A 14,826-nucleotide genomic window follows, 5' to 3' on the forward strand; every position below is an offset into this window, starting at 1 on the left:
CAGTTTAAAAAATTAAACAAGATGAAGACAGAACTGAAAAAAGAAATACACATACGCAATTTAAAATTTCATTGATTATGATTTCATATATTAATACTTCACCTACAATTTTGTTAGAAATTCAAATGTCAGTCTAAAATATTTATGGACTATAAATGAGAAAATTGAATAAAATATAAAAAATAAGATTCACAAACTCATTTTCTTAAGTTTTTGAATTGAAAGATGTTTCAATTTCTAAATGAGTTTCATTCGGATATCATTGTTGTGTAATATCTCTAGTGAATCTCTTTCAAAAAGATCCAATAATAATATTAAAACTGATTATGTAAAAATTGTTAATAAAATGATTGTGGTTTTAAAATGTTTCTATTAATTTTTATTTTTATTTTAAGATTTTAAATTCGAAATTGTGTCTATTTTTTTATATATGTTTGACTAATCTTATTAGTATGGAATCATTTAATCAATCTCCCTTGGAAATCTCAAAAAGTTTATATTTATTTGTATTTTATTTATAATATTATGCTATCCAGCTATAAATTTTAAATACAATTATTTTTATTTTTTCCATATTATGATCATAGATACTATATAACGTGCAATTAAAACTTTTTTTGCATAGTTATCTAATAACAAAAAAATATTTTCTTCCTTTTAATATATTGAACATTGTTTTGCTCCAAATAATATAATTATTATAAACATTAATTTTAAATGTGCTTTTAAGAAGTGATTTTTACACACGCAACTTAATTAATCCATAACTGACACATCTCTAAATTTTTGAATCGTTATCTGTAGTTGCTAGAGTTCATTTAAACTAATTGAATTTCTTTTAAGTCTAGAAAATGCTTTTAAAAACGTCACGACTTTTTTTTTAATATTACATGATAACAAACATTATCTAAAATAATTACCTGAATATATAAATAATTGCCAAGTCTAATTCACTTAGTTGGGTGACATGTTCAATTTCTATAAATAAAAAATAATGATTAATTATTACTGTTAAAGGCGAGACACCTTACCATTAAGAAATAAAAAAATATAATTACAATTTATTAAAATCGATCAACTTCGTATCAATAAAAAATTATTAATATAATATATTTATATAAATTAGAAGTATATAAGATATTTTAAAATATTCATTTTTTTGCATAAAAATATTTTGTCGAAATAAAAATAATAATATAAATAACCGTAGATTAAATTTAGTATAGATGGAGTAAGAGGTATAAGATTTCTTGAATGAATGACTGCTACCAAATAGAAAAAAACTGATGACAGATGGACGGTAATATTTTGAATGCATAAATATCATCAAATTAGTTGTATTTCCTCTTCTGGTTGGCTTATGATCTTGGGCGATCCTTGGTGATTAAGTAAGTACGTCGATTTATCGTAGGTGTAGTTCAACTTGGTGATCAAGTACAACTTTAAGTTAGCAGAAGTCTTATTTGCCTGCGCATAAGATTGGGGGACATGTTGGGTTATGGGTCTTGGGTCGACCTTTGGTCATTTAGGTAGAAAGCCGATGTAAATAAATAATGTAAAAGAAATAGAATAGTACGAGAATTTGGATTAATTAGCATTAATCAGACAGTAAAGAGAGAATCATAACGACAGACAAATGGTTAAGACTTACTCTATATATACTAGGTAAAACATCTCATATAGACATATCACAAATTAGGTTAAGAGCACACTTGTTCTTGACTACCTTGAATGTTCTGGGTTTAGGTCTCCAATTGGCCGGGGGCGTCACACTTTCGTGTTTAGAGCATTGTCCGAGTGAAGTGAATAGGCAGCGCCTACCAAGCAGCTCCGCCATGTGTACGAGGAGGATGCTGCCATACTTGGCCGTAAGGACCCGAACCCAGTTCGGCTCTTGTAACACCTCTAAACAAAACTATGGGCATCTCAATAATAAAATAAAAAAAAATTGTATTTATTTAGTGAACATAATGATTAGTAATAGACGTTATAAGAGGATTGAAGGAGATTTTTGAAAGAAAATTGTGATATAAAAATATTTATAACTATTTTTAGCAAATTAAAGATTCGCAAAGGATGTGTGTTCAGTATTACCTAAAGTATGTAGTAAAATGTAGTATATTTTTGTATTGATAAAAAAAAATCTATTTGTATGGAAAAAAAAAGAATAGAGGCAGAGGTAATTGGGAAAAGTGAAAGAGAAAGAAAAGAAGATACATGTGTGCCGAAAGGAAGAGTCATAAGAAATGCAAAAAAAACGAGTTCCCGCAACGTGAAAAACAAGGCCTATGAAAAACTCGGTAGTCTGGTCTTAAAAAACCACACCTCACTCGGTCCTTTGAAATGGATTGTCTCCATTAACTTGTTGTGAATTCTCGTATACTATTTATTTATTTGCCTACAAATCAACCCACGAAGCAACAAACACCGTCAGTCAAATTGAGAAACAACGTTAGACTTCCACCTTCACGGTTTCTTTCGGTTCTACGTCAGTGTCGAATAATTCACACGCATCACTCCTTCGCCACCGTTCTTTTTTATGTGGTCATTCTGATTCCTTCCCCTTCACGCCCCTTGGCTCCTCCAAACACTTATCCCTTTCCTTCTTTCACCGCCATTGGCCAAATCACGCCACGGCGTCGTTTTGCGCCAAACCCTCCTCCTCCTCTTCCTCCTCCTCCACCCTTCCCGTCTTTATCCACACACCCTTATCGCCCCAAATCCTTTTTGTCTTTCTCCCCCTCTGATTTTTCGCCAAATTTTTATCTTTTTGTTTCCTCTGCTTGATTTTTCTTCGCCTCAAATATTCTTCTGCACCTCCTTCGCCCAAACCCCCTTTTAACTCTTGTGAGGAGCTGAACAGATTTTGGGGGTTCTTTCTACTTATTATTATTATAACATTCCCTCCTAGTTTTTTATTTTTTCTTTCTTCTTCTTGTTATGCCTTTGCCACAATCTTTATACGATATGTTGGAGAACCCTGCAACATTGGGGTTGTGTACACTTGTTGGAATGTTTTTGAGTCCTCTCTGTGCAGCATTTTTCGTTGGGGTCATTGTTGGATGGTTGTGGAAACCGAAATGGGCGAGGTTGGGTAAGGAAAAATTAACTACTTCTCTTGTCAAATCCTTAGATTTTGCCTCACCCTCCTCGGCTTCTTCTCCTTCTAAGTCTGTAGTTTCTACCATTAAGAGTTGCTATTCGTCTCCTTGCCTTAGTTCCATTAAGATGCAACGACCAAATCCAGAATCTTTGGCCCTGAAGAAAGGAACAGAGAAAAAAACTTCTTCTTCATCCTCTCCCGTCAAATTTGCAAGTTCCGTTAGGTATTTTTTTAATTTATCCATTATTCTTATGTTATTCTGATAACATAAACAGTTGTTGCACAAATACAGGGTCTAAATCCATCTATTTTTTTTGTTGTTCTTACAATGAAATTGGGAGAAAAAAAATGGAGACAAAAGAAATTTGGACATATTGCTATGAATTTGTAACATGTTAGCCAGACTGTTCTTTTGTTTTTGACAAATTAGAATGTGGTGTTAGCATGCCGTCTTATTTATCACTTTGTTTTACCTTGTAGTTCACCCAAAGCTATCGAAGAAACTCCTGATGCTGTGACAACAAGGGATTTACATCATCTGTGGTTGCTTGTGGAGGAGAAAGATGGAAGTCTCCCTTGGATTCAGATGATGGATCGTTCTACCCCTACTATGTGTTATAAAGCATGGCATAGAGAGCCAAAGGTATGCTATTTCCTTCGTAAAATCTTCTGGTCGTATTTGAATTACCTACTTGGTTGTTTTTAATATTTGTTTTGTTGGCTTGTTAGGATGGTCCTCCCCAGTATAGAAGCAGCACCATTTTTGAAGATGCTACCCCTGAGATGGTGAGGGACTTGTTTTGGGATGATGAGTTCAGACCTAGATGGGACGACATGCTTGCAAGCTCCTCAATTATTGAAGAGTGTCCCACTACTGGTACCATGAAAGTGCAGTGGATACGGAAGGTGCATAACAGTTTTTCCTGATTTAAGTGTATTGAATTGTGCTCTTAGCTCAGTGTGCTAATGGATGCTAATTAATCTGTGGAACAGTTTCCCTTTTTCTGTAAGGATAGAGAATACATAATTGGTCGGCGAATATGGGAATCTGGAAGACATTACTATTGTGTGACTAAGGTATGAGAATAAAACTCACCTTCTTTTGTTCTGGAATTTTTGAAGATGTTGACTGATGGTGGTTATTTTCCACCGTTATTACAGAGTTATGCTTAATTTTTATTTTTTTATGTTTTGTTCTTTCAGGGAATAGATTGCCCTTCAATCCCTAAAAGAGATAAACCTAGACGTGTTGATGTGTACTACTCTAGTTGGTGCATTAGAGCAGGTGAAATTTGATACCCTTGTAATTGAATTACTCATGTATCTACTTGTTCTTGTCTATCCCACCACTTAAACTAGCTGTTCCGTCACTGATAGACTTGTTGTGACTGATATGGTATTCTTGTAACAGTGGAATCAAAGAGAGGTACCGGCCAGTTAACTGCCTGTGAAGTCTTGCTCTTCCATCATGAAGAAATGGGCATTCCATGGGAAATTGCAAAGCTTGGAGTAAGGAAAGGAATGTGGGGAACTGTTCAGAAGATTGAACCTGGTTTGAGAGCCTATCAAGAAGCAAGAACTTCTGGTGCTGCACTTTCTCATTCAGCCTTTATGGCTCAAGTCAACACAAAAATAAGTCCCGAAGACTTGCAAACCGTTGGGGCCAATGATAATTCAGAGGAGGAAGAAAGTGTTACTTCTTATCAGAAACCACAGGGCGTGAACATTCCCAAGATGCTAGTTATTGGTGGTGCTGTTGCTCTTGCTTGTAGTCTTGATAGGGGTCTAGTGACCAAGTATCTTTTATTTGGTGTTGCAAGAAGATTTGCTAATATAGGTAAAAGATAGTAAAAATGGAGGAGGTATCAATGCCTTGAATGCCATTCTTTTGGACGATAACTCTTGTTATTATTACTCGATAGTTTAGAATTTAAAGACTCTTTTGTGGAATAATTAAGTTATAGTTAAAAAATAATATATATAAAAAACAAGACAATCCCAAGAGGGTGGAGGGAGTAGGTGGCGATTTTTTTTTCTTGGACTGAGTAGTTCTCGTTGGTCAAGATTCAAGGCTGTAGAATTTTAAGCCTGTGTAAGTTGGTGTAAACTCAGTATCAATTAAAAAGGAAATTCAAAGAAAAAGTCTTTTTGTGGCTCCTTTATTCTCCAAGACCGGTAACAATTTTTAGATTCTATTTGCAATGCTTGGAGCTAATGAGTATTTCGCTCTGTCAGGCGACATCATCTTCCAACCACCGAGATACTAGTTTTGAAATGTTTTCATCTGACTATGTTTTTTGTGCGTTTAACGTCTATTTCTACAATTCTACGTTCCCCAAAAAAAAAAATCCAACATAAAAATGACAGTGGGATTCGTTATTTTTAATTTTAAATAAATGCATGTAAACTGCCTCAGTTTTAAAAATTCAAGAAGCTTTAACAAATCATGAAGAAAAGAAAATAGACACTAATATGATACGGTCACAAAGATACGTATAATTTTTAAAAATACGGATACACGGATCTATATATATTATATAATTATGAATTATATAAATTGACAATAAAGATGTATGTGCGCAGGTATGTTCTAAATTATTTTTTGGAGCAGAAAGATGGATCTATATATTATGTAATTATGAATTATATAAATTGACAATAAAGATGTATGTGCACAAGTATGTTTCAAATTATTTTTTGAAGCAGAAACATAAGAGTGGGGTGCTTTTGTCACATATTATTTTTCATTATATTTGAACTAATGACATGTCAACGCTCCTCTGTTTAAAACGTTGCCAAAACCTAGTGAAGGTGGAATTGATATGAAAAAATAATGAGGTTGTTGGGAGGAAATATCACATAATAACAAATATGTGTACGAGTACAAATAGTCCCCATCCCAAGCAAATTCAATTCATCACCAAGGTTTCGAAACAATCTAAACCATCAAGCTGTGGTGCCAATTTTGGCTTTTGAAGGCTCTTTGCTCCTTCATTCATTTCTGCTAGCATCTTTTGACTGGATACTGATGACCCTTGTTTGATTTCCTACAGACAAAACATCTTGAACTTTAGCTATACAAAACATTGGATATATAGCCTTTCTTACCTTGACATGCCCTTATGTTGTTCCTAAATAAAACAATAGAATGCAACCTTTCTTACCTTGAGATTGTTTCTGCCAATGAAATAAAATCCAGCAGCAGCAGCAACGGCTGGCACAACTGCAAAAATACTTCCCATGGCCATTATTCCCCTTGAAAGCTTAATTCTTGAAAATGGAATGAACAACTAGTCTTTCAGCCATATATAAGGCAAGGGTGGACCTAAAGAGACAGAGAAGATGCCTTGGTGATGAAGAGAAGCAAACACTGATCTATAAAGATAGGAAAAGGATAAAAAGACAGTTGAGTAAGTTTGCACTATCTTGAACTTTGTGAAAAGTAAACTTCAAATGGCGGGATCATGGGAATATTTAACACCAGAAGACTTCCCTTATTCTATATTTCTGCTGTAAAAAGCCTTTATTTTTTTTCCCTAATCGTTAAGAAATTATATCATCCCTTGTTATTTCATCAGAGTTTGTCACCTATTCCACAAAGTATCTGTAAAAATTGACTGCATCTGTAAAAAAAAAATTAAAATTTCAAAATTTAATGCAAATTTTGAACTTTATACAAATAAAATAAGTGAACTTTTAATAGTTTTATCTTTTAAAAGAAATATCAGTAAGAGATAAGAGTGTAGTAAGAGATAAGAGTGTATATAAATTGTTATTAACCTTAACTTTTATTCATTGTGAAACTTTTCTTAAGAAAACATCTGCATATTGTTGATTTATTCTTTACTTAAGGCGAGTCACTACCTGACCCAAAGCTAATTTAGCGCACTCATCGATGAAATCCGAATTTCAAGTCCCATTTAAGCATATACGTGCTAGATAATTTGTAAACTAAAATCAGATTACATGATTACACAATAATGCAAGAAAGTTCTCAAATGTAAAGGTGATTCAAACACCATATTCTGAGAGGGAGAAAGTAATTTCAATTTTTCTTATTCTTCATTTCATAATGCTAATTATATGAATCTCTGCAGAAATTATATACGGTCCGTATGCGCAACATAAAAAGAGGTAGATTTGATTAAAGGATGTGATTGTTGTGTGAGAACCGCACATGTCATTTAGCCCCTGCTTTTTTCCACCCTCCACCGTCCCTTCAGTTCTTCCCCTTCCAATTTTTTTCTGCTTTCTTACAGAAAACATGTTTTTCCTTCTTTTGTTGACTCTAATGAAGTACAGGAGGAGGAGATTTATCCACCTGTTAATGTCATGGTCGGTTTTTAGTATGTTGAAGCAGAGTGGAATGGGAAAAGAAGAAGTACGCAATTTTGGTGGCAATGAAATTACGTGCACCACATGCGTTGAAACAAAATCTCCACGTGCTTCATATTTTGCTTTCCTCTAACTGAATAAGTAATTACCGACCAAAATACTTTTTAGTTATCCCTTTACCTTGATTGAATTGTGTGGATGATGAGTGTAGTTATTAAGAACTGTTTTCTCTTCATTATCAGATGCTTGCTGCCACTACTTTCAGACTGTTTCATTGCCTTTAATGGAAGCAGTTTCACGTTATTATATATCCAGTTATTTAAACTTAATAAAGTGCATAAGTTTTAAACATTCCTATTAGTTATGATTTGGTTAAATATGGTTTATTTAGTCATAATTTATCTCAATCGTAGTTAATTTAAATAATTTTTTTACATTAAACTGAAAGAACGGTTCATATACACGATGATCGATGAAGATTGCTGGTAAAAAGGTAGAACTGCAATTACGGCCATGAACAACAAGAAGACTACAATTTCAAAATTCAACTCGGGGCTATACACACAGAAGGTTTCTGAACCATTGGTTAAACTATACAGTAAAAATGAATTGAATTGTGGCATTTTTTTATATGACGTAATTATTACAAACAAATTGAGATGGTTGGAGACGAAGGGAATCCATCTAACATGGGACGATGGATTCGAAGCAGTGTAACCCGTCGAACTCGGGAGCAAACCTGGGCCTCAAACGGGCCGGGTTTTGCTTGGATCCATCGGTGGATGATTGGTTCGGATCTTTTCCGGCGGTTTTAGAGTCGGCGGAGGAAGAAGTGGCGTCGGAGTTGGGTCCTTTTACCGGGCCTAGGCCCAAAGCGAACCTCCAGTTGTGGCCCTCCGCGATCTCGAAGTGGCTGAACATAGACATGAACATGTTGTTGTGTTCTGAGGATTTTGAAAACAGGTGTCTGTTATTTTGCTGAGGTTGTTGTGTGTGCAACGATGCAAGGATGATACGTGAGTATTTATATTGGATTAGACGAATAGGTGGAAAGGAAGAGTCGTGGGAAATTTGATTTGGATTTTTCAAGAAGTTTCTGCACTTATGCGGTGTTTGGCTGGACGCGGCTAGAAGTTTCGTTGCATTGACACGTAGTTGAATCATTTCGGTCAACCTTCACCTTCGTTGACTCCTCTTATGGACAACCAACTTTGATTCAACTCACTCTTCTCCTTACACGCTTCACCAACAACTATCTCATCTTTATACCTTATTACAACACATTAATTGAAAATTACTATAATAATACAATAATCGTTGCATATTGGTTAGTGATAATGTAAAAGCCTTGCTATCACACATCTATAATTACCGAGAATTCATCTCCCTTACTCAACTTCTTCTTCCTATTCATCTCTACCTAACTCTATAAACCTGCATCTTTCAATTTTTGCACCCAATCCTCCTCCACTACAAGAACAATCTACCGCACGGGCAATACAGAGAAGAAAATGATATCAAAGTGCACTCTCCATTGATTTTCACATCCACTTAAATTGTAGTGTCTTTTATTTTAATATTTCTTCTATATCTTCGTACACATATTCTTTTGAATGTGTATCTGGATACATTATCTTTATTGCTTATTATTCTCTGAAATCTTTCCTAGTTTATCAATTATAATGATAATATATTAGAATATTTTTTAACGGTTGAATCGTATCGAACTATTAATGATAATGTAATTACTCATCATAATTAGACAATAATAATTAAAACATTCAAGAATTTCTTCTTCTAGATCCCACATCATACTTAGAATGTTTACTCAAGAGTCACACCTTGTTCGGAACAGTTCATAGTCCCTTGACCTCAAGTCCAATAATTTAAAGAAGTTTATTTAGTAAAATAAATTATGTAAGTCTTTTTGAATAATTCTTCTTAATGTTCAACTAAATGAGTTGCCTGATTCATATTGACTCTAAGCTATTTTGATCAAGACTTGAATCCAACAATTAAAAAAGAAAATTGATTCGTACATGTATTCTTAACCATTGTTTTTCGCTTGTGGTTGCTAGTCACTAAAAAATCTTTATATCATTATCAAACTTTTGAAAATCATCACGTTGTAATAAAAAATATTTACACCATATAAAATGATTGATCTTAATATGTGACCATTGCGGTCATCATGTAGGCGGTCTTACGCTTTGCGCTACGTAGGCACTCTTACGCTTTATGGTTGTCACATAGGTAGTCTCATGCTTTGCATACGCCACATTGGCACTCTCACGCTTTATAGTTGTCACATAGGCAGTCTCATGCTTTGCATACGCCACATAGTTAATCTCATGCTCTACCTATATAAATAAAATTGCCACATTAAATACTTAAAAAAATAATAAAATAAAATATTGATAAAAAAAAATATAAAAAAATTATTATGAAAAATCCCCTATATATAATTATACATATAATATAAAATTAAATTAAAAAAAACAGCTAATTTACCCATCTCCTGTAGCCCAGATACTAAAATGCTCAAACAATCTACCAAAATATAATTATTAAATAAGATTTACACTTTAATTGGATTTGGAGAAAAAGAAATAAAGAAAACAAAATATGTATAGATAAATTCCACAAATAGTATAAAATGAATGTTTAATATAATTTATATAATTTGATTGATTTCATAGTACTTTATATAATTCCTATAATTTCCTGAATAAAAAGAAGTTGCTGTGGTTGTTTTGTGTTTAATTGATAAATGAATCTATAGCAAATTAATGAATTCATTTAATGGTTAATGTTCACCATCATTAAAGTGTGGATAATTTGCTTGGTGATAAAGTCTGACTTGTTTGTATAACTGTGTGACATATGATACTGATGTAATATGAATAGTTTTGGTAAAATTAATTTTAAATCACTTGTAGAATTTTAAACATTTATTTTATGTCAAAGTAGAATTGAATCCAGTATTAAACTTAACATGCCCTAATCTTGATTATAGACCAAGCTTGTTTAGAACTAAAATGGTTCAAAAATAAAAAAATTTAATAGTGTTATCAAATTTTGACTTTTTATAATTTTATAATTTTTTATTTTATTTTGATAATTAAATTATTACACTAATCAGCAATAAGAAAGAAGAAGAATACTGCATCAAAATTCAACTTCAGATTTTCAAGTCTCTTAGAAACACAATTAGATCAGCACAATACATGGCTTTTTCTCAAGAACATAACCACTAATAAAAATGAATTGAATTCGCTAAGATTATAAGTTGTGAGTTTAAACGAATTGAGATCAGAGACTAAAGGAATCCATCTAACAGGGTAAGATAGATTCAAAACAGTGTAACCCATCAAACTCCGGCGCAAATCTGGGTTTCAAACGGGTCGGGTTTTGTTTGGGTCCAGCTGCCGGCGATGGATTCGGATCTTTTCCGGCGGTTTTGGACTCAGCGGTGGAAGAAGTGCCTTGGGTGTTGGGTTTGGAAGACAATCCTTTGGGGCCCGTGCCCAAGGAAAAACCCCACTTCTGGCCCTGTCGGATCTCGAAGTGGCTGAACATAGACATCATCGTGATGTTGTTAAGGAAGTGGTGGATCTGTCTGAGGTGGTAGTTGTGTTCTCTGCAACTATAGCATAGGAATGAGAAGTATTTATATTGAATTAGAGGAAAAGGGTGCGAAGAAAGGGTAGTGGACTCTGGTAGAAGTTTGTGTGGTTGACACGAAGTTGAATCGTTTACTGGTTCAACCTTTATCTTGTAATGGTAAGCCAAGTTTGATTCAATTTAATTTTCCATAAATTTCTTGACTCTTCTCCATACGCGCTTCTCCTCCAAACACCTCATCACACAGAGATAAGTCTTACTAGTATAATATGATTTATTCTTTTTTTAGGTTTACGTTTCATTTTTTCATTTTGTCTGTTCAAGTCAATCCAAATATAGACTGTTTTGTAAATTAGATCAAAGGTGATAGCAGTTTGCATGATTAAGGTACAATTTCTTTACGCTTTTGATGAAGGCAAAAACCATATAACACTCCCACCTGTCATACAAAGTGCAACCTGATTAAATCAATTACGGGGTCTATGTGCAATGGATAACAATGACCAAGTTTGTTTTTGTCGAATTCTTTATTGCACCTGAGCCTTAGGTATTATATTATGCCTTGCAATATAATTTATATTCTTTTATAAGAAAATTGTAAGATCAAGTGTAAAAATAATCGCATGAGACAATCGTTGAATTTTCTAATTGAAATCAACCGATGATTTTGATGAAAAGGTTTTTTCGTCATGGATATTACTTTTGAAATCTGAAAGCATAATTGCAATTTTGGAATTTGCTCAGATGGTTAAGGGTTAAGGATTTTATGTGAAGGGGTAATTTTCGTTGGAATTAATTGTATGATAGATTTATAATTATTAAAGTGATGAAATATTTATGTTTTATTTAGTTTTAAATTAATGATAAATTTCATATTAATTACATATAAAATGGATGTTAAATTATAAATTATTAATTTATAAATAAATTGAAATTTATTATTATAAGGTATTTATGGATTATTCAAAGGTTGATTAGTTATTTTTATAAGTGTTATTAGCTTTATTTATATATCCAAAGATAATTAATATTTCTAGTTAATATATATGTCTTGCCGAATAATGTTGTGTATTAATGTATCACCCAAAGGTGAACATTAGTATGCATAAAATGCTTGTTTGTTATTTGAATTTGTATTAAATGTGTAATTTATGACTCAAAACATTAATGTTAAGCATGTATTAACTACAATATTTGTTCTTGTATCTTTACATCTGCATGTTACGTCTCTTCCCGTATTTAGTGAATTAAATTTTTTAGTGAACATGTCCAATTTCACAAATTGAGAAACACGCAGCTATTACTGATGCTAGTAACAATGAAAAGAAAGCTCATTATAAGGTTTGGAAAGTTCAAACCGACTTAGCTTGATGATGTTTATGCGAATGAGCATAACAAGTAGTATTAAGTCAGCTCTACCCAAAATTGAGAGTGCAAAAGAATTTATAAGATTTGTAGAAGAGCACTCTCAAACTATTGATAAGTTTCTTGTCGAAACATTAATGAGTACCTTATCTACCATGAAATTTGATGGTTCTCGTATTATGTATGAACATGTTATTGAGATGACAAATATTGCAGCAAAACTTAAGTATCTTGGAATGACAGTGGATGAAAATTTTCTTGTGCAGTTCATCTTGATCTCATTACCGTTTGAGTACGGCTCTTTTTAAATCAACTGTAATACCAAGACAAATGCAATATGCATGAATTGCGCAATATGTTAGTTCAGGAAGAGACCAAACTTAATAATCAAGGAAACCACTCCATTCATTATGTGAATAATCAGGGAGCTAGAAAGAAAGTTCATAAGAAACATGAAAAAGGTAAAGGACCATCAAAGATTAACGAGTCCTCTACTAAAACCTATAAGAAAAATGACACATGTCATTTATGTGGGAAATCTGGACATTTCTACAAGGGTTGCCCTAAACGTAAAGTTTGGTTCGAAAAGAAAGGGGAGCATAATGCTTATGTATGTTTTGAATCAAACTTAACTAAAGTTCCACATAATACTTGGTGGATTGATTATGGATTTACAACTCATGTTTCTAATATGATGCAGGGATTCCTTTCAACCCGATTCATAAACCCAAATGAGAAGTTTGTTTTCATGGGGAATAAAGTGAAAGTTTTAGTGAAAGCTGTCGGGGCTTATCATTTAATCCTTGACACTATATTTCATTTAGACTTGTTTGATACTTTTTATGTACCTAGTATTTTTAGGAATTTAGTTTGTTTGTTGTTGGATACTCTTTTAAGTTTGGGAATAATTATTTCAATTTATATAAGCATGCTTGTATGGTTGGATCTGATACACTTTTTGATGGTTTATATAAATTGAATCTTGATAATTTATATGTTGAAACTCTTATGACCTCGCATCATAATGTTGGTACTAAACGTAGTTTAGTGAATGAATGTTCTTTTTACTTATGACAAGCGTTTGGAACACATTTCCAAAGAAAGGATGCAAAGATTAGTAAAAAAATGAAATACTTTCGAATCTATATTTTACTGATTTGAATGCATGTGTGGAATGTATTAAAGGCAAACAAACAAAACACAAAAAGAAATGAGTCACAAGAAGCACTCAACTTCTTGAAATTGTACACATGGATATATGTGGACATTTTTTATTTAAATTCCTTCTACAAAAAAATGTATTTTATCACTTTTATTGATGATTTTTCATATTATGGTTATGTTTATCTACTACGTACATGAGAAATCTCAAGCAGTGAATGCCTTGGAAATGTACATAAATAAAGTGGAAAGGCAATTAAACGAAAATGTGGAAATTGATAGGTCAGATAGAGATGGTGAATATTATGGAAAGTATGGTGAAAGTGGACAACACTTTGATCCATTTGTTAAGTTCCTTGAGAAACGAGGTATTTGTTCTCAATACACAATGTCAGGTACACCACAACAAAATGGTGTGTCAAAAAGGCGTAATCGAACCTTAATGGATATGATTAACAGCATGTTAAGTAAATCATCTTTACCTGTATCAATGTGAATGTATGCTTTAAAAACTGCCATGTATTTTGTTGAACAAGATTCCTAGTAAGGCAGTTCAAAATACACCTTTTGAATTGTTGATAGGTATGAACCCAATTTGAGACACCTGCATGTTTAGGGTTGTCATACAAAAATTAAAATATACAATTCGCAAAAAAAGAAACTGGATGCAAGAATAATCAGTGAATATTTCATTGGTTATTTAGCAAAGTTAAAAGTATATATGCTTTACTATATAGCCATGGTACAAGAATTATTGAAATTGGAAATGTTCGATTCATTGAGAATGGTGAAACTAATGGGAGTGAAACTTCACGAAATGTGGAGATTAAGGAAGTTAGATTACAAGTTCCTTTAACTAGTACTTATACTTCAAAATTTGTTGTTCCTCATGTTGTTGAACCACACAATGATGAAGAAGAAGAACAACAAATTATTGATCCCGATATTAATAATGAACATATAGTAGAACAACCACAAGAAATAATATTAAAAAGATCTCAAAGAGAAAGGAAATTTGTTATTTCAAATTGTTATATGGTTTATCTACAAGAGTCAGAAAATGACTTAGGCATTGATAATGATCCAATTTCTTTTTCAGAAGCCATAAATGGTGATGATTATGATAAGTAGTTAGATGCCATGAAAGATGGACTTAAATCAATGGGACAAAATGATGTATGAGACCTTATGGAATTGTCAAAATGATGCAAAAGAGTTGGGTGTAAATGGGTCTTTAA

The 14,826-nt window shown here is 32.7% G+C and overlaps 1 protein-coding gene and 1 long non-coding RNA gene across 3 annotated transcripts; one reads left to right on the top strand and one right to left on the bottom strand.

Moving 5' to 3' along the window:
• The first annotated feature begins 2,152 nt into the window (after positions 1 to 2,152).
• LOC137820699 (uncharacterized) lies at positions 2,153 to 5,260 on the top strand. Of its 2 annotated transcripts, XM_068624899.1 has the most exons (7): positions 2,439 to 3,094; positions 3,219 to 3,326; positions 3,584 to 3,746; positions 3,833 to 4,009; positions 4,097 to 4,180; positions 4,307 to 4,388; positions 4,515 to 5,260. In XM_068624899.1, the coding sequence occupies exons 1-7, from the start codon at positions 3,063 to 3,065 to the stop codon at positions 4,949 to 4,951; spliced, it is 1,083 nt and encodes a 360-aa protein (XP_068481000.1). In that variant the 5' UTR covers positions 2,439 to 3,062; the 3' UTR covers positions 4,952 to 5,260. The 2 variants fall into 2 exon arrangements, with proteins under 2 accessions (XP_068480999.1, XP_068481000.1); XM_068624898.1 differs by having other exon boundaries at positions 2,153 to 3,326.
• A 510-nt stretch (positions 5,261 to 5,770) lies between these two features.
• Positions 5,771 to 6,455, bottom strand: LOC137821214 (uncharacterized). Its single transcript, XR_011082754.1, has 2 exons — positions 6,268 to 6,455; positions 5,771 to 6,150 (listed from the first exon to the last, which is right to left on the bottom strand). It is a non-coding gene; the product is annotated as an uncharacterized lncRNA (long non-coding RNA).
• Positions 6,456 to 14,826: the final 8,371 nt, after the last annotated feature.

Source organism: Phaseolus vulgaris, chromosome 9 (genome assembly GCF_000499845.2).
Source record: "Phaseolus vulgaris cultivar G19833 chromosome 9, P. vulgaris v2.0, whole genome shotgun sequence".
Lineage (NCBI taxonomy): Eukaryota > Viridiplantae > Streptophyta > Magnoliopsida > Fabales > Fabaceae > Phaseolus > Phaseolus vulgaris.